Raw genomic sequence first — 20,008 nt, forward strand, 5'->3', positions numbered from 1 at the left:
TATATATCTATGGACTTTAGAAAAGAGAAATTAGTTCCCAGTGTTTTTTCATCAGCTAATAATTATACTCTCCGCGACGGAGTGCAGAATTTGATGACGTAGACATTGTTTGTTTTGACGCAGTGTGCGCACAAAATAAACATACGCTGTGTATAATTCATTTCCAGAGAAGTTAAGTTTCATTTTGCGATTTACTGAGAATGAATTACATCTATCTTTTTGCAGTTTTTATTTTGGTTATTTATCGAGTTGAGGGAGAAACTCGTTTAAATCCTAGAGGGTAAGTTCTTTGTTACCGTTTTTTTTGCTCACTGCAACCTTGCAATCCAAACATTGAAACACTCTACTTATTTGACGTCAATGTTCCAGACTTCAAAGCCGGTGAGTTTGAAACAAGGAAATCCCGCCAAAGGGTTTTTAAGCAGGATGGTGGTTGTCTAGACTTTCTACTTTTTTCCGAACTTTGTCACCAAGAATAATAAATAATGTCGAAGAGAGGCCAGTAAATCTAAAATGAAACGGTTTCATAATTCATTTTTGAGGAAAGAAACAGTTGCTTTTCTGATTTGTTTATTTATACTTTTTTCCACCTTGTAGGAGACTTTTATGGTTTATTTTTTTCAAATTCTGCGTCGCCCTTATTTATAATGCTGTGTCACGGCATCTATTATCAAAAGCCGTAATGTTCGAAGCAATTTCAGGTGCGAGGTCAGTAAAATTTATTGTTTGTTTTTAGCAACAATGTTTGCAAACTGGTAACTTCGTATACTGCTCTAGCAAGTACGAAGACATCGTACAGCATTAAAACACCGTATAAAACATGTTGCAAGAGAATCGTGTTTTGTGTGAAGAGGTGCACTAAGTTTAGGTAGGTTCATGTTTCAAATACGATATAGGCTTGTCTGAGATGTGCTTTTTTGCATAAGGATGGGTCAGAATGTGTAAACATAGTGTGAAGTTGGACATGTTTTGTGCCGGCAAGCTGATGTTGGCATTTTGAACAACTAAACAACACGTGCTCTTCGATAAACTCTTTCCCGTACATTTCTGTGTTAATGATGGCGCTTATCATTATCGTTAACAGAGCTCTTTAAAATGAAGTTTTATGGTTTAGCTCCAAAAGCTATTGAAAGAAAAATGAGTATTAGAGCAACCTCAACCTCGTCCCCAGGACTATTTGCTTCTCAACGGCGCTCCGCTTTCTGATAGTTCTAGCGAAATATATTAAAGGTGCTGGGGTCAAGCTTCGCGCAACCTCAAATTTTTAAAACGCGCATAAATGATATGATTTATCAGGTTGTTGTTATTGTTTTAAGAAATAAGAAGATCTATTACAAGAAGACACGTATTACTGCGAAGTTAAACACGACATATCGTTGTTGTAAAGGTTATGAACGAACGCACCCAAGTCATACACAATGTTTAAAACGTAAGTCTTGAACGGCGCAAAGAAAAATATTTAAATTTAAGATTTATTCTTTTGTTAGATTGCCACAGCAGTAAGTTTAATCCGGAATGTTTGCATTTTCTCTAACCACTTACGATATCCTTAAGAAAGCTTTATATTTTAGTTTTTTTGTTTTTGTTAGCAATATGTATAAAAGGATGCGATGTGGGATCGTGCGTCGCACCCAACATATGCCAGATGACGTATGACTCCAGACTTGGATTTAAAGAAAGCGTGAAATTGCCAGGTAGAATCCACTTAGTCTTTATCCTTTTTATACTTTTCCTTCTAACAAAATTTCACATGATTTAGTTCCAATACCACCATCGTTAAAAAACAAGCACATATTCCTTTAGAACGATGTGGTGGCCATTTTGAAAAAGCGAGCGGAAAGATTGCTTTACATGGGAACACAACTCATCCCATTTATCGGACACGACTATGCCGGTGGACGATACGGATTCAAAATGGTAGCAAAGCCACGTTCCAATTTATTAGTTTCCATTTTCACAACGGGACAAGTTGTGCCGAAAGCGTCATAACTGTTCGACAAGAAAACGCGAGAATTTTTTTCTTTTGTAGTATCAACGCACCTAATAGTCAAAATAAACTTGTTCTTGGGGCCGGAGTTTGGACCATCGAGGCAGTTCAAAATAATTGGAAAGAACGTGATGGATTTGAAATCACATTTGAATCCAAAAAAAAGAACGGTGTTTAACCATAGCACCATAACTTTGACCTTTCTCTACACAGGGTTCCCAATCTTTTTTCAAATCAAAACAGTAGGAGAATTTTCATTGGTACTAAAAAAACAGGCGCTCCACGAAGGTTGGTGATATGTGGTCAAAGCACAAAAAGAATTTACTTACTCGACCATTAAACTTTGAAGAAATTCCAGCCTGATCTTCTCTTTCCCTTTGACGGGGAAGAGGTATGAAAATCTTTTCAGTTTTTATCATGTATATAATTTTCCTCAAAGTTTCAATTCTCTTTAATTTTGACATTTAAAAACAGACCGGCAACCCTGTATAATTTGTAACAAACATTTTTTATTCTCAAACACAGAATTTGATATCGTAAAACATACATAACAAAGACAAGCATTCTAGTTGAAGAAAAACATTTACAATTACAAAATATTAACCTGCTATGTACAATCCAACTTTAAAATTATAATAAAAGATGACGACATTTTACAAATGTCCTATTTGCTTCGAGGTTGAATAAAGCTTTTAAAGAATCTCTCGATTCCGCCGCCATGCGAAGTTTTCACCAGATTGATCCATCATTTCGCTACTACAACTTATTATATATTCGACAGCAAACGCTAGCTCATTTCCCTTAATTGGTCTTTGACCCATAAGAGTCTTAATACGTATTTACAATCATAAACGCCACTTCTCGCTTGTTTTGTTTACACAGCAATTCGTGCCCACACTACAAGTGATGCGTAGAACTAAACGTCAAGGAAAACAACCGAACATCCGCTCTCCACCACACGTTCTTTACTTTTAGGCGCATAATCACCCTTTTCAGAAAAATTAACACATACATTTTTATTTATTTTAATGTCCAGGACAAGTTTTATCCTGAAAATTTGAAGATCTAAAAGTTACTAGAACTGGAAATAAAGGTACTTTGTTTTCACGCGTTCTACAATTTTTTAAAATGTTTGGCCAGATTGATTGCACAATTTTTCTCAACTTTAAACGAGGGAGAGTGCCCAAAGTGAGACTTTAAAGATAGTTAGATAAATAATTTGAAAGCGTAAGATAGGAAATTCTGAACACAATATATACAGGCGATACTTTCTCCATAAAAAGCAACAAACTCTTTGAACAAAGGAGCACCATTGCAATTTTTTTATAAAAAGCATTACGATGGAAATGGCAAGCTAGCAAGCACGTGGTCGATTTTGCAGTGCGTTTATGATCGTGTGTATATAATTAGGGTGAGTTTGCTATTTCAGTAAAACATTTGAACGTGTTCTGATCTTCAGTTTTCAATAAGGTTCCAGGATAATGTTTTTTCATCTATTATCTGTCAGTTTTTACAATAAAATAGGGATCTCAAAAAATTTGCCAGCAAGATGATTACGCGTGTTTGATTTGTTACTATACCTGCTTAGAACAATTTGGCTAAAAAACTTTTTTTAAAAAAAAAACAAGCAAAAAACGTAAAAAGACATATTATCCCGCTAGATTTTAACATTTTTTTTAATATTTTTGTATGTCGTTATATTTCAATTAGCCAAAAAAAATATACTTTGTTAATAAACAAAGGCTTAAAAATTAGTGAGAGATCTCTATTAAGTTCTAACGTACATTAACCTATTCATTCTGACCTACATTGAGTCAATTGAAAAGATATAGATTCCATTCGAGTTCTTGCTTCATTACTCCTGATAAGATTAATTCCACGTTGTAAACATCTGAAATTAAAAACAAAATACAATTCGAACATGACGATTCGAAGATTAAAAAGTACTTCTCACAATTCAATGATGCGTGAAAATTAATACACTAAAGGTTCGACCTTTTTTTTACCGCTCGAACAAAATCTACTACTACCGCCACTACTCTCTTTTGGGAGGAATGCTGAGGGTGACACTTAAATTAAGTATGGAGGAACGCACCGTATCCTTCTTTTACGACATCATTCCATAATTTTTTATCGTCCATGCAAGAAACGAGGTAGCTGTTGTACGTCTGGTCCTAAAACAAAAGTATGTCAAAAATTCAAGCTAGGTTAAAAGGGCGTTTTAAGGCTGTTATCTGGCTGGGCAGAAATTTCTGTCGGTCTAATGGGAATTTGGATTGGCATGGCATATCCTACAAAATTAGCGAGGTTAGCCATAAAATATACACGCCACACTACTACAAATAGTATATGGAAAAAAAGACGTTATGAACGTTGCGGAATAGAGTGTAGTTTGACGACAAAAATAACATACCTTCAGAACGTTCACCAAAAATATATTTTTTATATCCTCTACTGTCTTCACCTCCGTCATCTAAACGTGAAAAAAAAATTATTATAACAATGTTGCAAACTATCCACTAACGCCAACTGAAAAACTTAATGCAAAGTTATTTTGCATTACATTACCTTTCCTCCAGCACACTCGATAATTTCTTTCATTGCATTCGGAGCAGGTAAGATGGAGGGAGTCACGTGGAAATGAAGACCCTGAAAAAAAGTATCAAAAACGTTACCAGTGTGAATAGAGGTTAAGTAGAAAATACGTTACCAGTGTGAATAGAGGTTAAGTATGAAATACGTTACCAGTGTGAATAGAGGTTAAGTATGAAATACGTTACCAGTGTAAATGGAGGTTAAGTATGAAATACGTTACCAGTGTAAATGGAGGTTAAGTATGAAATACGATACCAGTGTGAATAGAGGTTAAGTATGAAATGTCGTCAGTCTCCAAAAATTGACCAAATTTGGTCAAAAATAGTTCAGCCAATATGTTTGCATTTTTAAATTCATGTAACCGACTAAATTTAACTTTTTTTAAAGTTATTGCAATAGTTTTATTAAGAGTCAATATAGAGTTTTACCACAAAAAATAAAGTTAAGATTTATTCGGATTAGATGTCGAGATATCATGGCTCAAAATCGCCATAATATAATTTCTGGTTATTCTTAATGTCTGCAGTGTGCACATGATTGTTGTTAGTTATTTTAAAAATTAGCAGAATTATCTATAAAACAATAATAAAAAACTATAAGCGTTAATGGGATAGGCAGGAATTTCAGCCTAAAAATCACTTTTTACCTAATCTCAGCACAATTGAGCAATCCATAATGGTTGCGGCCTTGGGTCACCCATTATGACTTTAATTTTTATTTCTTTAGTCTATCTGATTGTCATATTCATATAACATGTGTACATTATTAAAATCACAACCCAGCCTGAAGGGTGTTGAGTATTTAATACTTAAAAGTATGGAATACGTCATAAGTGTGAAGAGAGAGTATGGAACAAATTTGATTGGCTATCTGCTCATTATTCTTTTGCATTATTAATTTCGCCGTTCTCGACCGCATGATAAATTAAAACGATTTCAACTTTCACCATGAATCGGTTTTATTTCGATTTTAAATGGAAATTCACCTTCTCTGCGAAATCACATTTTCCAGATTTTTCAGCGCCGACTGTGATAGATAATACGTCGTGTAAAGGCTAGAAAGTTCTTAATTTGTTCCGATATACCTTGCAAACCTGTCTTGTTTGTGCACGTTGTAAAGATCTTGTTAGTTTGAAACCAAACAAATCTTCAGACTCTGGATCAACCAAAGTGTAGTTCGTTTCCTCTAAATTGTAAAGAAATTAGAATAACAAGTAACGAGTAACGAGAACAAGAACAAGAACGTACCGACATAAAAAACAAGAAAGGCTAATAGGCTAAAATAAGAAAAAATAAGCAACGAGAAAGAAACGACAATACAACGAAATAAAAGAACGAGAAACAGAAAAGAACAGAACAGAAGACGTGAGGACAAAAATATGAAAACACAAACCAAAAAAGAGTTAAAATACCAAAAAAAAGCGACGAGAACACGACACGAGCAATGAAACTACACCGAATATCAAAGAACGAGAATCAAAAACCACTGATATTGAAAATATAAAAGACTAACAAATCACAAACTCTAAACATATGATAATTTTTAAACTTCTATTTAAACATACAACCTACCTAAAAAGTTCCTCGCCTCAAATGACTCGTCTACCCAAGCAGGAGCTACAAGAAACTTGCAAATAGAAACAGCCGATAAAAACTTCACCGTTCGAGTGATCTAAAAGAACAAATGACGTAATGCTACCCTTTAGTTCCTGAATGCCTCAGATCTCCTATTTACGGGTTGTTTAAAAAGCAGAACGTAGCAATGACATTCATAAATATCGGTGCGTTGCTTAGAAGATTAGAGTTTTTAGAACATTGTTGTAATCAACGATACATGTTATAATTAAATTCTAAACTATTGTTTATCAATACCGTCAGCTTACATTTGAGTCTTTTTAAACAAACTTGAAACCAATTTTAAAAAAGAGACAAGCGACTTTAAGTGATAATAAAATCACGTTTATACATACCATACTGAAAAGAAACGCCTTCTTTTTTCGACATAAACAAATCATTAACTTATTGAGGAAGATGCTTCACTTGTAAAAATTTGACAACAGAATCATCCTCTCTTCCTTGCAACCAATTATTACACACAAAAACAACAATCAAAACTAACGTAGACAATGTCACACCGACCAACAGTATGATCAATTCAAGTAATACCATTACTTAGCAAAAAAATTCCGATCCTATATTAATTATCTACGAAACAAAAATACCTCGGTTCGTTATGAAGTTGTGTCCGGTTTTTGTTTCAGTTTTTGAGGCTACTTAAGTTGAAGATGATGCACATGCTCACTTTGTGAAAGTGGCGTGTGAAAAAAATGAAGATTTTGTTTATTGGTTGAATAAACAATAAGTATAATTTTCTGAATGATTCGTTGAGTTTTCTTAATCAATGTTTTCTTTCCACGATAAACAGAAACAAGTTAAAATGACATACATATCACGAATACAAACAAACAAGTTTTTATAAAGCTTATGTTCTTTTGAGTAAATCCGAATTTATCTTTCCTCAGAACAAATATTTTTTTTAAATAAGAGATCAAGCGAAAAACCTTGTAATTCACAATCGTCTTTTGAGAGAATGGAAAATAATAATGTTTTAATTCCACTAAATATGAGAGAATATTATGTTTTAAATGATAGGTAATATTTAAATTTCCTAACACAACGACTACAATCACAACCTGTAAAATGGTGAAACATCGAACATCGATTACGAAGAAACATCGACTACAAAAAAACAACGACTACAACGAAACATCAACGACGACAAAACCACCACACAACATAACGTGAACAACAAAACAACGACTACGACGAAAACATCGATTACGACGAAAAAATGACGACAAAACCACCAAACAACTATGACGTCAACAACAAAACTACGACTACGACGAAAACATCGATTACGATGAAACAACGACGAAAACATCACCAAAGAACTGACGTCAATAACAACACTACGACTACGACGTCAGTAACAAAACAACAACCGGCTTATATGCTTGCCGTATATTGATACACCATGATACGGAGCAAATTTTATAACTTCGTATGTGAATTGCAAAGCTATTGTCATTGTTACTTAATGTATTCTCTCTTATAATAGTAGCGCCTTTATAGAAAACTCACTATTATCCATTCTTTATTTTGAGTCTGACAATTATATTTTTGTGTTTTTTACATATGTACAGCCCAATGTTCGCCTCATTTCACACAAAGAATATTTATTGTGGTTATACATTCACTTTTAAAAATTTACAGTACCGCAAAAATAGGATAAATAACTCGCAGCGGTACAAAGAAAAAGATGACGGTCATATACTAGTCGAAGGTTATGATCAAAAGTTAAAAAGAAACGATTGATACCTAATATTGTTTTTATTTGTACAGTTTTATCGTTAACATGTATAGCAGCTACTCTCGCTATCATATACTGTCAAAATTATACTGTACTGCAAAAAAAAAAACTGATCGCCTCTTAAGATAGCCACGATATCAAAAGAGGCATCTCATCATCAACTTAGAATACCATACCATAAATCCCCCGGGGAAAGAAAATATTGCAGCAAAGTTGACATTGATTTTACTCCTCTTATGGCTACCAATTTAAAAAAAACTTTAATTTTTTTATAAGTGCCATCAATTACACAACAAAACTGTATCTACTGCAGAGGCTTTTTTTTACTGCGAGGGTTGGAGTAAAATGCGTTGAAAAAATTCCTTTGCTCGGTATAAATAACACTCTTAAATAAAAATGACAATCATACCTTCGGTGCAACAAGATGGGTGCAATCATTAACACCCTTGGCCAACTCGCCTTTCAGTTTCAATACATTCTGAAGAAAAGAATCAGATATTTCTAAGTAAGTCCTTACTGAGCAAATGTCACTATAATAAAATAAGTATAATTTGATCATGTATTTTCATGTTTGAGGATCCCGATAAGACAGAGAAATAATGTAATGAACAAGAAAATTTCAAGAAGTTTTGTTGAGATTCTCCATCGTTTCCGACGTTTGAGTGAAAAACAAAAATGTAGGTTTATGGTTGGCTGATAAAAAATTTAAAATTCATATTTATATTATCTTATAGATAATTTCATTTCTTTTATATCCAATAATTTTATAATGAATATATTGAATTTGTGTGTGAACCATTAGAGTATCCTTTAACCGCTTACACGGTTTTATTTTATTGTGAAAATGTATGTTACTCTTTCTCCTCCAGTTTTTTTGAATCAGTGGTACATTTCAGAACGAACACTGAGCTTAAGGGGAAGATTTTGGAACTTTTGTATTCGGTGTGATGAGATTTAAGTTGAAAGATAAATAGGTTTTGACCTCGCAATCTTTTCATAATTGTCAGCATTCCATGTTTAATTTGTTTGTTTTAACATTTATGCTACATATAATTTATTTTCATCGTGTAACTCTTCATACTAAATTAAAGATTGTAGAGAATAAAAAAAATACCTGACGAAGACGATGTACTGTCGCTCCTGTTAAACCAGTAAATAAAACTCTCTTCACGTGTGGAGGAAAATTCAGTTTTCTAAAAAAAAGAAAAAAATAAGTTTTAAGATTCAACCTGGTAAATTAGTTCAACGCTCAACTGGCCTTAAAATCTTCCAAAAAACCCAAAATGGTGGAAAAGATGACTTTTTTACCTTCTAAATAATGTGAATATACTTTAAAATTGTGTTTTTATTAGGTATAAAAATATTATAAGAACCCAGCGTACAAACACCTTTATTATTCCCAAGTACGAGTTGTTAAGAATCAATGTATGAATTAAAATTTAACTTATAGTTCTTCAGGTAAATTTTTATATAAACCACTGCAAATGTTACTCTTGTTCGTTCAACCAACTCACCCACCTTTGTTTCTCAGTAGGTTGTAATTCATTGCTTTCCCCATCCTAAAAAAATAAGCATGTCTTAAAAAATAAATACCTTATAATGTAATTTGTGAAGTCCTGTAAATGTTTAATAAATATGTGTTATTCTGGTCGCAGTTGTGTAACACAAAAAACACTGACTAGCTTTATTAACTTTTCTTGTTGGACGTGTGAAATACGCCTTGCCCCTTTGCTGAACACTGAAGCTTAAATTTTTGTGTTAACATACTTGAATTTCGGACAGTTTTCTCTTTCCTGATGTCAACAATTGTTCCTAAAGAAAGAAAAAATCATTACAGCTTACTACTACTAGCAATTTGGCTTCCAGAAAAAAAAAAGAAAAGCACTAAAAATGCAAAATTATTTAAAAGAAATACATTTAGCCCAAAAGATTTCCCACTACAGAAACACTTGCTCAGTTTATTATGCACGTGAAACAGCTTTTTTATGCAATGTTTATGAAAGTGAAACGGTGCACATAAACAAACGTGTTCAATAAGAAAAATTCTTTTTTAGCTTGTAACAGTTAAGAAAGTTATTAATACGAAAATGTTTTACCCCAGAAAAATCTTCATTCCAAATATCTAAAACAAGAACAAACAAAAATAGATTCATCGTACAAGTGTAAAGTAATGAATTCAAAACAAGGAAATTCAATGAAACTTTCATCTAAAGGTTGGTTTCCAATAAACTCAGTATTGTCGCGCAACAGTTGTGCAAATGTCGGGCAACTGTTGTACAACTGTCGTGCAACTGTCGTGCAACTGTTGCTCAATACTTATGCTAATCAATGAAAACCGACCATAACATTTTCTGGACTTTTAAGTTATCTACTAATTTACCCTAATTACTGGCGTAAAAAAGCAATCATAACCAGGTATTGACTTTATTGGTTTTTTAAAAATTCGTAACAAATGACTGCTGTGCTGCGACTGTTGTGCGATTGTTGTAATTGTTGCACAATACTTTTTTTGTTAATGAATGGAAACCGACTATAAAAATTTGTGGATTTTTTATCAAGGCCAAGTATTGACTTTATTAATCAGAAAAATAAAACAAATCACCATACCAGTGATATGTGTTGAAAAGGTTGGGTTTAATCCAAGTTCATCAGGTGTATTAAGGACAGCATATTTAGATTTTCCTTTACATGGGAACGCTTGACCAGCTATAAAAAAAAAATATGATGTTACACTTGACCACCTATCAAAACAGAGATATGAAGTTGTTATTGGTTTTGCATAGCCTAAAGTTAACACTTTGAATGTTACTCCTATAAAATGTCTAATACATTAACAAAGAAAAACAATAAAAAGTCACACAAGAAACACATACTCTGTATCATGTCGCCTAACCATTTTGGACTGGTCACGGGTATACCCCATTCAATGGCTTTCTTGTATTTTTCTCCACTCGGACTAAAAAAACGACATAAAAAAAATTAAAATTCGGCTTTTTTTATGATTTACACAGTTAAAATTAATTAAAAATAACATTTAAGACTTGCACATCTAGGTCATAATCTTTAGGTTTAGGTCAACTATTTTGCTTTACGTAACTTACGCTTTACATATAACTTGCGTATGTGCTCGAGCCATATGTCCAGTGTACTGTGCTCCGAGAAAATTAATCATGTGCTTAATGAGAACACGTTCACGCCCATCATAACCGCTTACTGTCATAAGCTAAAATAATAAAAATTATGTGATTTCATAAGCTAAAATATAAACAATGTTTTGATCAAGCACAACGTATTTTAGTCCTTTTTTAATTTATTTACAATTATGAAATGCAGCATTTGCAGTCAACGCAAATTTGATCAATTTGCTGGCAAATTAACTCTTATTATTATTCAACAATACACACATATACCTCGTAACATATTAATACAACTAGTCACTTATACTTTTACAAATTTATCTTTTCTATGACTTCGTTGTCTTAGAGACTTGTCACAGCAATGTCCCTTGCTTTTATTCATATGAAACAATGTATTTATTTTACAAGACTTAATTAGTCTAAAGTGAACTTCTAAATATAAAGAGAACCTGAACTATCACATATTTCCTGCAAAGGCTTACTGCTTTAGATTTTACTAGGTCAAGTTAAAAAAAAACAGAACAAAGAAAAGGAAGGGAGACTAACAGGTATTAAAAAAAAGAGAACTAAATTATTGATGTTAGATTTATAACTAGTTGCTTGATTTGAGCATTTAATTCTTTTTTTTTTAATGTGGAGTGCTTCCTTGATCCTTAAAAAAAAATTCATCGCTTGTTAGCCACGTTGATATTATAAAAATTTAAAATTTAGGCTTGGATAATGGTTTAAAATTTAATCTCCTGTCCATTTTTAGTATCTTTGTTTTATTATTATTATTTGTCATTTCTTCTTCCCCTAATTAGTCTCTCGATATTTATTTGTTTTATTTTTACTGCTTTCCAAATAAAAAAAAAGATACCGAATTCTTCATCCCTGGTATAGTATCCGTGAATGGGACAGGTAAATGAAGTGGTGTCCGTGGAGGAAAATACTTCTTTGCTACAAGAATATCGTTCAACCAATATGCAGTCGCAATTTTCTTCCTATCTTGAAGTGCCTATAAACATAGAAGATCAAATTATACTGTGAATTAAAATATTACTTTGCTATATTAATATTCCTCAGTTATTGTACTAAATTTTTTAACAGATTTAATATTTTGACAGAACTTTTATAAAAAGCATTCCACAATTATTTGGCATTTTAAAGACAGAACAAAATTACGGAAGTAACAAGTTTTAATTTTAGCAACACTAGTAGTAGGTGCCCAGATTATAACTAAAAAAACAATTAGTATGAAAAAATAAAGCTTTAACGGGAAAAACAACACTAATTCTTTAAATGTGATATATAAACACAAACCTTTTTAAATAGAGCACTTTGTTGATGCAAACAGATTAGATGTGTAACATCTGATGTGTAAGATTCTCGAATGATTCCTGAGGACTTTTTAATAACCTGCAATGACAATATTTTCGTTACATACCAAAATAAAATGCTGAAAACCTCATCGATAATGAAATATTTAATTACATGCTTCATAGGAATACCAAGACCCTTGTTAATTAGAAGAAATAATGTTTAAAAGAAATTAATGTGTTAAATGCATTGCTTTTATTTTTGTGATATGAAAATAATACTTTAAACAAATCACTACTTATGCACCTCTTCCCATATGGCAAACGTGTCTGGTGGTAAACGTTCTTCGTATCCAGAAAAAAGAATGACAAATCCTTTCAACAAGTCAGCTGTTCCTGAAATTGATCATTTAACATCAAAACAGATAAAATTAATTCTTTTTTAATTGTATAGGTTAACTTTGCAATGACGTTATGACTAGTCTTAACTCGACAATAAAAGGCAAGAAAATGTTGCATATTCAGCAAACTACAACAAGTTTCTTATACTTGCGCCACACTGATTAGGTGTACTTTCCTGAATGATTTTTGTTTCTGCTGAAAGTATTTTTCACCTTTGAATGTTAAAGGTTGCATCATGAAAGTTGCCTAGAAAACACTTGATTTAGATGAATCTTTACCTGATACATCTGAACCACCAATTCCATTATTTTCTTTGTTTTCTGACAGCATTTTCTTGTCACCTTTTGGTAACTCATTGTTATTTGGTGTAACAGGTGTCATGAATGTGCTAGCAGTTGAATTCATAATTTCAGGAGTCATTTGCACATTTCCAGATGGACTGAATGGCTTCAGAGGACTTCGTTGTGGAGAACCACCACTGACGGGTTCATATTCAGCCTCGGGAAGAAGGCGGTTAGCAGAAATGCTGTCTACAACCCATTCTGACGTTACAATTTTTATTTGCGGTTGAAACTTTGAAGCAAATTCATATTTCCGCTATAAAAAACACAATTTAATGTTAGTTATTACTTGAAAGTGTACTTCAGAGTAAATAATTTGATATAGAGGACCAGTAAATAAGAGAGCCATTCGCAGTGCAAATCAGATTGAAAAGGAGATCACTTCTAGTTTCTGCATTACTTTTTTTGTACCACTTACACTTCAACATAATTTTGTTTTTTCTTCCATTACGTTCTCTTACTATATTTTGACATGACATGACATGATATGACATGCATAGTTTTCAGTCTAGCGATTAAAGTTACCTGCTGATTAAATGGTAACAGTCAGTTAACTTTTACCACATGCCTTGTTGAAAAAAAAACAATTCTCTAAATTATCCTTATACAGCTGGAAAAGTTCAACGGTTGGATAAGGGGTGAGTTACAGCAATATTAAAAAACTCACACCAACTGGTTTGCCAACAATAAGATGAGTACAACTGGCATTCAAGTTTGTTTTGTATCTACCACCATAATAAATAATCATAGCTAGCAGAGGGTCTCTCTCGACAGTTGGTATCTAAAACAGAGAACAGTAATTATGAGAACAATAACAATAACATATAGAAATTTTTGTTGTCCTGAAAAATATTGTTTTAATAATACATGTTTTGAATCTAATTTGCCCGTCCCTTTCCAGCCTATAATGGAGTTTAATTTAATTTTATAAAAAAACTCTTTGTGGTGTTAGCTAGCCTTGCATTTTGTTTGTTAAACAATTTAAAATACTAGTTGACAATTATTTTAAATAATGAACAAAGCTGATGTTTTCGCTTCTTAAAACCTACATATGGCAAAGTCTGCTAAAGATTCATCCATTTACATTCTATATTTTCTATTATTCATCAATGAAATAATCGAGGGCTGTTTCGGATTTTTTTTCTGATGCCATCATAGGCTTTCCTCTAGGAGACTCGAAAACTTCTTAATTGGCGCCAAAAGGCCCGATTTGTTAATTTCTAGCTAACATCCTGCATACTCCTGGATAACTGATATCAATCCATCAATGACCAAAACTTTAACACAGCTGGCACTGTTGCAATGTTTTTATTTTAATTTTTGACATTCATGCTTTATCACAGTCATCATTTTGGCAGGTATAACCAGTGCTACCATTCTCTATAGAATGTGTCTGCTTCGTAATGACGACGACGATGATGTATATTGTATTAATAACATTTACTTTGCTTTCCACGTGTATTTTTACAATGGTTAACTTTTGTCACAACAATGTGTATCTATTACAGGTGCGTGATGCACCAGGTGAAAAACTTATGACCAGGCCTGATTATAAGTTTTTTATCATTTTAGCATCCTCGTGGTGTTGTACTTTAAACTTTTAAAAAACATCAAGTATGTTTGGTGTAGAAGTTTTATATTTAAAATATTTTTATGAGTCATTTTTAGCCATGGTAACATTTGACAATTGTCTCAAAATCAAATGTTTACAATGCGTTGGTAAAGGAAGAATTTTTGCAAAGACTTACTGCATATGTGAAAGATTTCGCTGCAGATAAACTCAATTTGTTTTTAGGGGGTTTTATAAATTTGTGAGCTAAAATTTAGACTTACTTGAGATGGACAAGCCACAATGGTACTAAATAAACCATCTTTGATTTTTGAAAAAGGACGGTATCTGAAGATCATCAAGGAAAAAAAGTCAGCGCATACCAAACATGTATACAGAAAACAAGTACATCAATACTGTTTTAAATGACACAGATAAAAATGTCAACATGGAAAAGATACGGCAACAACGTCTCACACTTGATAGACATATGTATCCAGTTGGTCTAAATAAATGAAAAATTTAAAATAGTTTAAAGAAGGATGAAGATAATAATTAACTATACTTTTACTACATGCATACCCTTAAACAATGAGAAGGACCTTCATCTCACACAAACAAAACCAAAAGTTTCTAGCTTAAAAATCAATCTTTCTCTGATCAAATCTAGAAAAGGTCAAATATCTTGACCATATGAATACAACCATTTTGGCTTTCTCTCTATCCAAACTAACCAAACAATCTCTTTAAAAATAAAACGACCTATCTTTTCATGAACAAGCTAGTTTATTTACTCACTGTTACGATTGGAATTTTGAAATCAACAGCTTGATCATATTGAGGAAAATTACATGTATCAGATATAACAAAATTGACTAATTGAGTCACATAATACTCCCGATGAGCACCGCCTTCCTTAAGAATTTGCTTCAGCTAAAACATAAAAATACACAATAATAAAAATATTGGAAGCACCGAAGCATAGTGAGTAGTATAATACGGCAGTAGATGCAATTAAAAGTAAACATTAGTTGAAAAACTCCAAAAATATATACACATAATATTGCACGAGGTATGTGCCTGAAAAAAATGACTGTTGATCCAATTAAGACAACACTTACAGAATCGTTTTCTTCAACCAAAAAGTATTTGACGTCTTTGAATATTTTTTTTACTTTGTCCGTAGCCATGTTACAAGCCAGAATTCATTTTTATCTAACAAAAGTATACAACATGCATGACATTATATCCAAACCAATGTGTGTTTATAAGGATAATTGTATAACACAGAGATATCTCTTTTATAACAAAATTTCACCAATTTTTTCTGTGTAGGCTCTGGAAACTTTTAAAAAGTGAGGTTGGGATAAAATGACAAAAAAAATTTTATTTATAAACTATAGGAAGCCTGGTACATTTCCATATAATTATATCACAGCATCTTTTTTATATACATAAAACATGAAAATCAAACCACTTGGCCCTGGACAAAAGATAATATTTTTAAGGAAAAAGGGGTACAGAGCTTTTTTTGAATTTTAAGAAACTTAGTTGAATTCCAGGAAGTTTTTTTTAATTTAACATATGTCATTTAGTACAGATAAAAAATAAATAATAACATGTAATACACAACAATTATGCTACAAAATTCATCCTTATAGATGAGATGCTAATGTCACTGCATTATGTAAATACTAGTTGGTGGCCCATGGAAAAATCCACGGGTTCGCCCGTCCTTTTTATAGCGCATTGTGTCTCGCTTCTCTTGCGGTACTATTTTTGTGTGACAGACAGACGTATACGGGTATCATAATATAGAGCAAAACTTATCTATTGCAATACAAATTCAAGATTTATGCATAAGTTTATACAACCCTTGCATATCCAAATTATGAATTGATTTCAAAGCAAAAGAACAAATTGAAAACGACTTTGAAACGATATAACATATTGACAACAAAATGATAACACAACAAATTTAAAAAAAGTTTTTAAAACCATTTGCATAAACATCTAAACAAACTGAAATATGCAAAAATATAGTTTAAACCATTTTAAATTTGTTTACATGTAATTTTAACTACAATATTATTTATAACTCAACCAATTCAAACACTAAGTACTTTTCAGGCTCATCATGGAAACGGCTCTTCAGGAAAAAAATGTGATTCTTATCCTTCAGAATTGACTTGTGTAGAAGTTTAAACATCTTTTTTGCTTATTTGATTATATAACTCTGGGAGTTTCACGAAGAAAACAACGCACATGCTACAAATCGCAAGCGTGAATCCATATTGGAGAATTTGTGCATGTCTTTTTTTTCTTTTTTTTATTACACTTTATAGAGAACTTAAGTAGTGTAAAAGTGTGACATATATTAACAAAACACATTGTTTTTCTGTAGAAAGTAACTTTTAACGAGTATATATATACTGCATGATGACAAACACTGCTGAACAAAGAGAGCATGCATTTACATTGTATTAAAAATAAAACAGGTCCCTCAATATGTTGTGGCAAAAAAACTTTATATACCGTTGATTTGCATAACATTTCAAGATAAAAAAAAAGAATTGAAATAATTCTCACACAAGCATTTTTAATACAGTTAGGTGTTTGACAATAATATAATTTCTATGAGTACATGTAAAAAAAAATAATATTGAAATTATACTCAAGAATAATATTGGAAGTTGTAAAACCACAAGAAGACACAAACAACGCTTTAATAAATAACACTCAATTTTTAATCGAATAGTAAGAAAAAAATGTTCTAAAATAGCTTTGCAGGCGAACATCCTAATTTTTCATGAAGAAGTGAATTTTTTACACATGCGATGGTTCACACATCTGGATAGCATTTGCATGTATTTGGGTCCAAGCGTGTGCGATCGCATGCGTCTTAGGGAATTCCCTGTAACTTCCTAAATTTTGGAAATGAATTTTATGGACATGGTTAGAGTTAGTTTTTTAATAATACAACATAGTAGCTAAATATAACACATAACACGACACTTTTATGTCACAACTATCTTATTGAAGAACAGACTTTCCAAAATAGTGGCATATAAAAAGTGAAAACTTAGGTAATTTAGGATACTGATTTTTAGGAAAAATGAGAATTTTTTGACTGAAATAGAAAAAAATAGGATACTTAAGACCAATGGATGTCCTGTGTTTCGATTCCTTTTATATAATCTAAACAGATATATTTAAAAATATTGCTTTTCACATAAAATCCTCTGAGTGAAGCATTTCAATGATATTCCTCCTTTTTGTATTATACATATACAATTTAAATATTTTGTATATACAATTAATAACTTGAGCAACTTTAACTAATTCTAGTATAACTTCTAACTAATCAACTCTCTTTAACAGGGGGCCTTTTTGTTTGCACTTCTTTTCTCGGTAGACAATTGATATTCTTGAGTGGCTTTTCATTTAAAGAGGTTGGATTTTCACACCCCATCACGACTATACTTGGTGTTGAATCAGTTCTGGGTATTAGCTCAACTGTTTTTCCTGGCATTTCCATACCCGCAACTGCAGTCAGAAGATCATAGTTCACCACTGGTATAGGTTCTTCTTTTTGACTCCATCCAACAGGTGGCGAGGCCGGTGGAGATATGAGAAACAGTTTTTCTGCTTGAGGTAATTTCAAAAAATCCTCTCCAACCTTTTTCGCCTCTTCTTTAAAATAAATCTTCAAAGAGACACCTTTAAATTCTTGTCCATGAACCATTTCTTTAGCTAGTAACATGCTGTTAATTTTAGTAAAGTTAATAATAATTCTTTGAAATCCTGGAAGGTACACAAAACTCACATCCCCAAAGTGTTTAAATAGGTTTTCAAATGCTGTTTTAGTGTTGTCGTTTGTGAATATATTATTTGGAAGATTTCTGGCTATTAGACTTGTAGAATTTTCTTCACATTCAAGACACTCTGCTGCTTCTCCTAATGCCATTATATTTATTTTTTTTAACTGAAAAATAAATAAAAAACTAGTCACACACTATTCCACATTGCTATGACTGCCAGCATTAAAGTAATGAAATTAACTTGATCAGGCAGTCAAGGTAAACATCTAATTAGGCTACAGTTGCCTATAGGCCACACCACAGTTATTTCAGTCATATCACATATAGGAGATGTAGCTTATAGACCTTAATAATTCTTATACTTCGTGCAGAAGACGGGAGTTCAATTCAGTGCCTAAACATTAACCCCAGCCATGTGATGGAAATGAAGGAGATAGCACATTTTGTTGGCTGTGATTCTTGGATCAGGCCGCTTGCAGTTGATTCTTCAATCATGGTAAATCACTGTATATATTTGTATCACGCCAAAAATAATTCACTATTACAAAAAAATTAAAAATATAAAAATATATAGTTGAAGTATTTATTTCATTCATTACAAAACCATGTTACGTATATACTCACAAGAAAGCATTGTGGCTTCCTTCACTATTTCCAGGCTAGCCTTGTTTCTATGGTATCAAAACATGCAATTTTTAATTCTTCGATTTACTGTGTCTACAATGGAGGAGGGTCACATCAGACACGCAGTTAATATTTTTTTGTTGCAAAGGAAAAAAATGATATATAGTATATATGTCTAACTAAATAAATGTTTGGACAAACTCGTTCTGTTTTGAATTATTAAAATAACTAGCTGTCAAGGTGAAAAGATAAAGTACTTGCATGCTCAAAAACTTGCTTTTCTTTGCAGGAAGAATTTTTCATGTGTTGTTTTGAAAGTTATACAGCAAGAATTATTCCCAAAAGTTACAACATTTTGTGTGTCTCACTACTGTGCTTACCATTTTGCATGACAGACACAATAAGGTACTGTAATATAGATATACTAGTCGTTGCCTGTGGAAAAATCCACGGGTTCGCCCGTCCTTTATATTTACCCGTCGCAACAAAGCGGATAAAATATATCGCATTTGATATTCGTGTTTCCGTAGCTCGATTTTTTAACTCAGCGGGGGGGTCCGCGCAGAGACAGACAAAATACGACTATTATAATAGAGACTAGCAGGGGGACCCGGGCGTCGCACGCCGGGGTAAGCCACAAATAAAAGTGTTATTCAGCATTTAAAAAAACCCTATTGCAGAATAAATATAAGAACCGTAAACTATGACACACATTCAGGTAGAGCACTCTAGTACAGGTATACATGTCAGTGAAAGCTCAAAAATCAATGTTACTCTGGGCAGTGCGCTTAGTACAGGTAAACAATGTCTCACATTTAAGTAGGTACAATACCTTTTTCTAAAAAGAAACTTAATCGCAGCTTCGGTTTAACAGGTCTGGCT

General features: G+C 32.5%; 3 protein-coding genes across 6 annotated transcripts; 1 reads left to right on the forward strand and 2 right to left on the reverse strand.

Moving 5' to 3' along the window:
* Window positions 1–53: 53 nt before the first annotated feature.
* Window positions 54–2,664, forward strand: LOC130633281 (uncharacterized). Of its 3 annotated transcripts, none has more exons than XM_057444542.1 (6): window positions 54–280; window positions 598–708; window positions 1,317–1,429; window positions 1,590–1,694; window positions 1,804–1,917; window positions 2,030–2,664. In XM_057444542.1, exons 1-6 carry the CDS (start codon window positions 201–203, stop codon window positions 2,281–2,283), a joined length of 777 nt encoding a protein of 258 aa, XP_057300525.1. In that variant the 5' UTR covers window positions 54–200; the 3' UTR covers window positions 2,284–2,664. The 3 variants fall into 3 exon arrangements, with proteins under 3 accessions (XP_057300525.1, XP_057300523.1, XP_057300524.1); XM_057444540.1 differs by lacking the exon at window positions 598–708 and adding an exon at window positions 737–868; XM_057444541.1 differs by lacking the exon at window positions 598–708 and adding an exon at window positions 737–868 and having other exon boundaries at window positions 1,804–2,664.
* Window positions 2,536–15,922, reverse strand: LOC130633239 (PAX-interacting protein 1-like). Of its 2 annotated transcripts, XM_057444538.1 has the most exons (24): window positions 15,803–15,922; window positions 15,480–15,614; window positions 15,143–15,186; window positions 14,966–15,029; window positions 13,800–13,913; window positions 13,070–13,388; window positions 12,697–12,785; window positions 12,394–12,489; window positions 11,951–12,088; window positions 11,056–11,177; window positions 10,828–10,910; window positions 10,562–10,660; window positions 10,051–10,076; window positions 9,722–9,766; window positions 9,473–9,513; window positions 9,069–9,147; window positions 8,364–8,432; window positions 6,154–6,253; window positions 5,667–5,767; window positions 4,556–4,636; window positions 4,401–4,460; window positions 4,083–4,161; window positions 3,818–3,878; window positions 2,536–2,897 (listed from the first exon to the last, which is right to left on the reverse strand). In XM_057444538.1, exons 1-24 carry the CDS (start codon window positions 15,869–15,871, stop codon window positions 2,885–2,887), a joined length of 2,127 nt encoding a protein of 708 aa, XP_057300521.1. In that variant the 5' UTR covers window positions 15,872–15,922; the 3' UTR covers window positions 2,536–2,884. The 2 variants fall into 2 exon arrangements, with proteins under 2 accessions (XP_057300521.1, XP_057300520.1); XM_057444537.1 differs by having other exon boundaries at window positions 2,536–3,878.
* Window positions 15,923–16,612: 690 nt separating this feature from the next.
* LOC130633382 (calcipressin-1-like) lies at window positions 16,613–18,698 on the reverse strand. The gene has a single exon (XM_057444547.1). The coding sequence runs from the start codon at window positions 18,646–18,648 to the stop codon at window positions 18,046–18,048; it is 603 nt and encodes a 200-aa protein (XP_057300530.1). The 5' UTR covers window positions 18,649–18,698; the 3' UTR covers window positions 16,613–18,045.
* Window positions 18,699–20,008: the final 1,310 nt, after the last annotated feature.

Source organism: Hydractinia symbiolongicarpus, chromosome 1 (assembly GCF_029227915.1).
Source record: "Hydractinia symbiolongicarpus strain clone_291-10 chromosome 1, HSymV2.1, whole genome shotgun sequence".
NCBI lineage: Eukaryota > Metazoa > Cnidaria > Hydrozoa > Anthoathecata > Hydractiniidae > Hydractinia > Hydractinia symbiolongicarpus.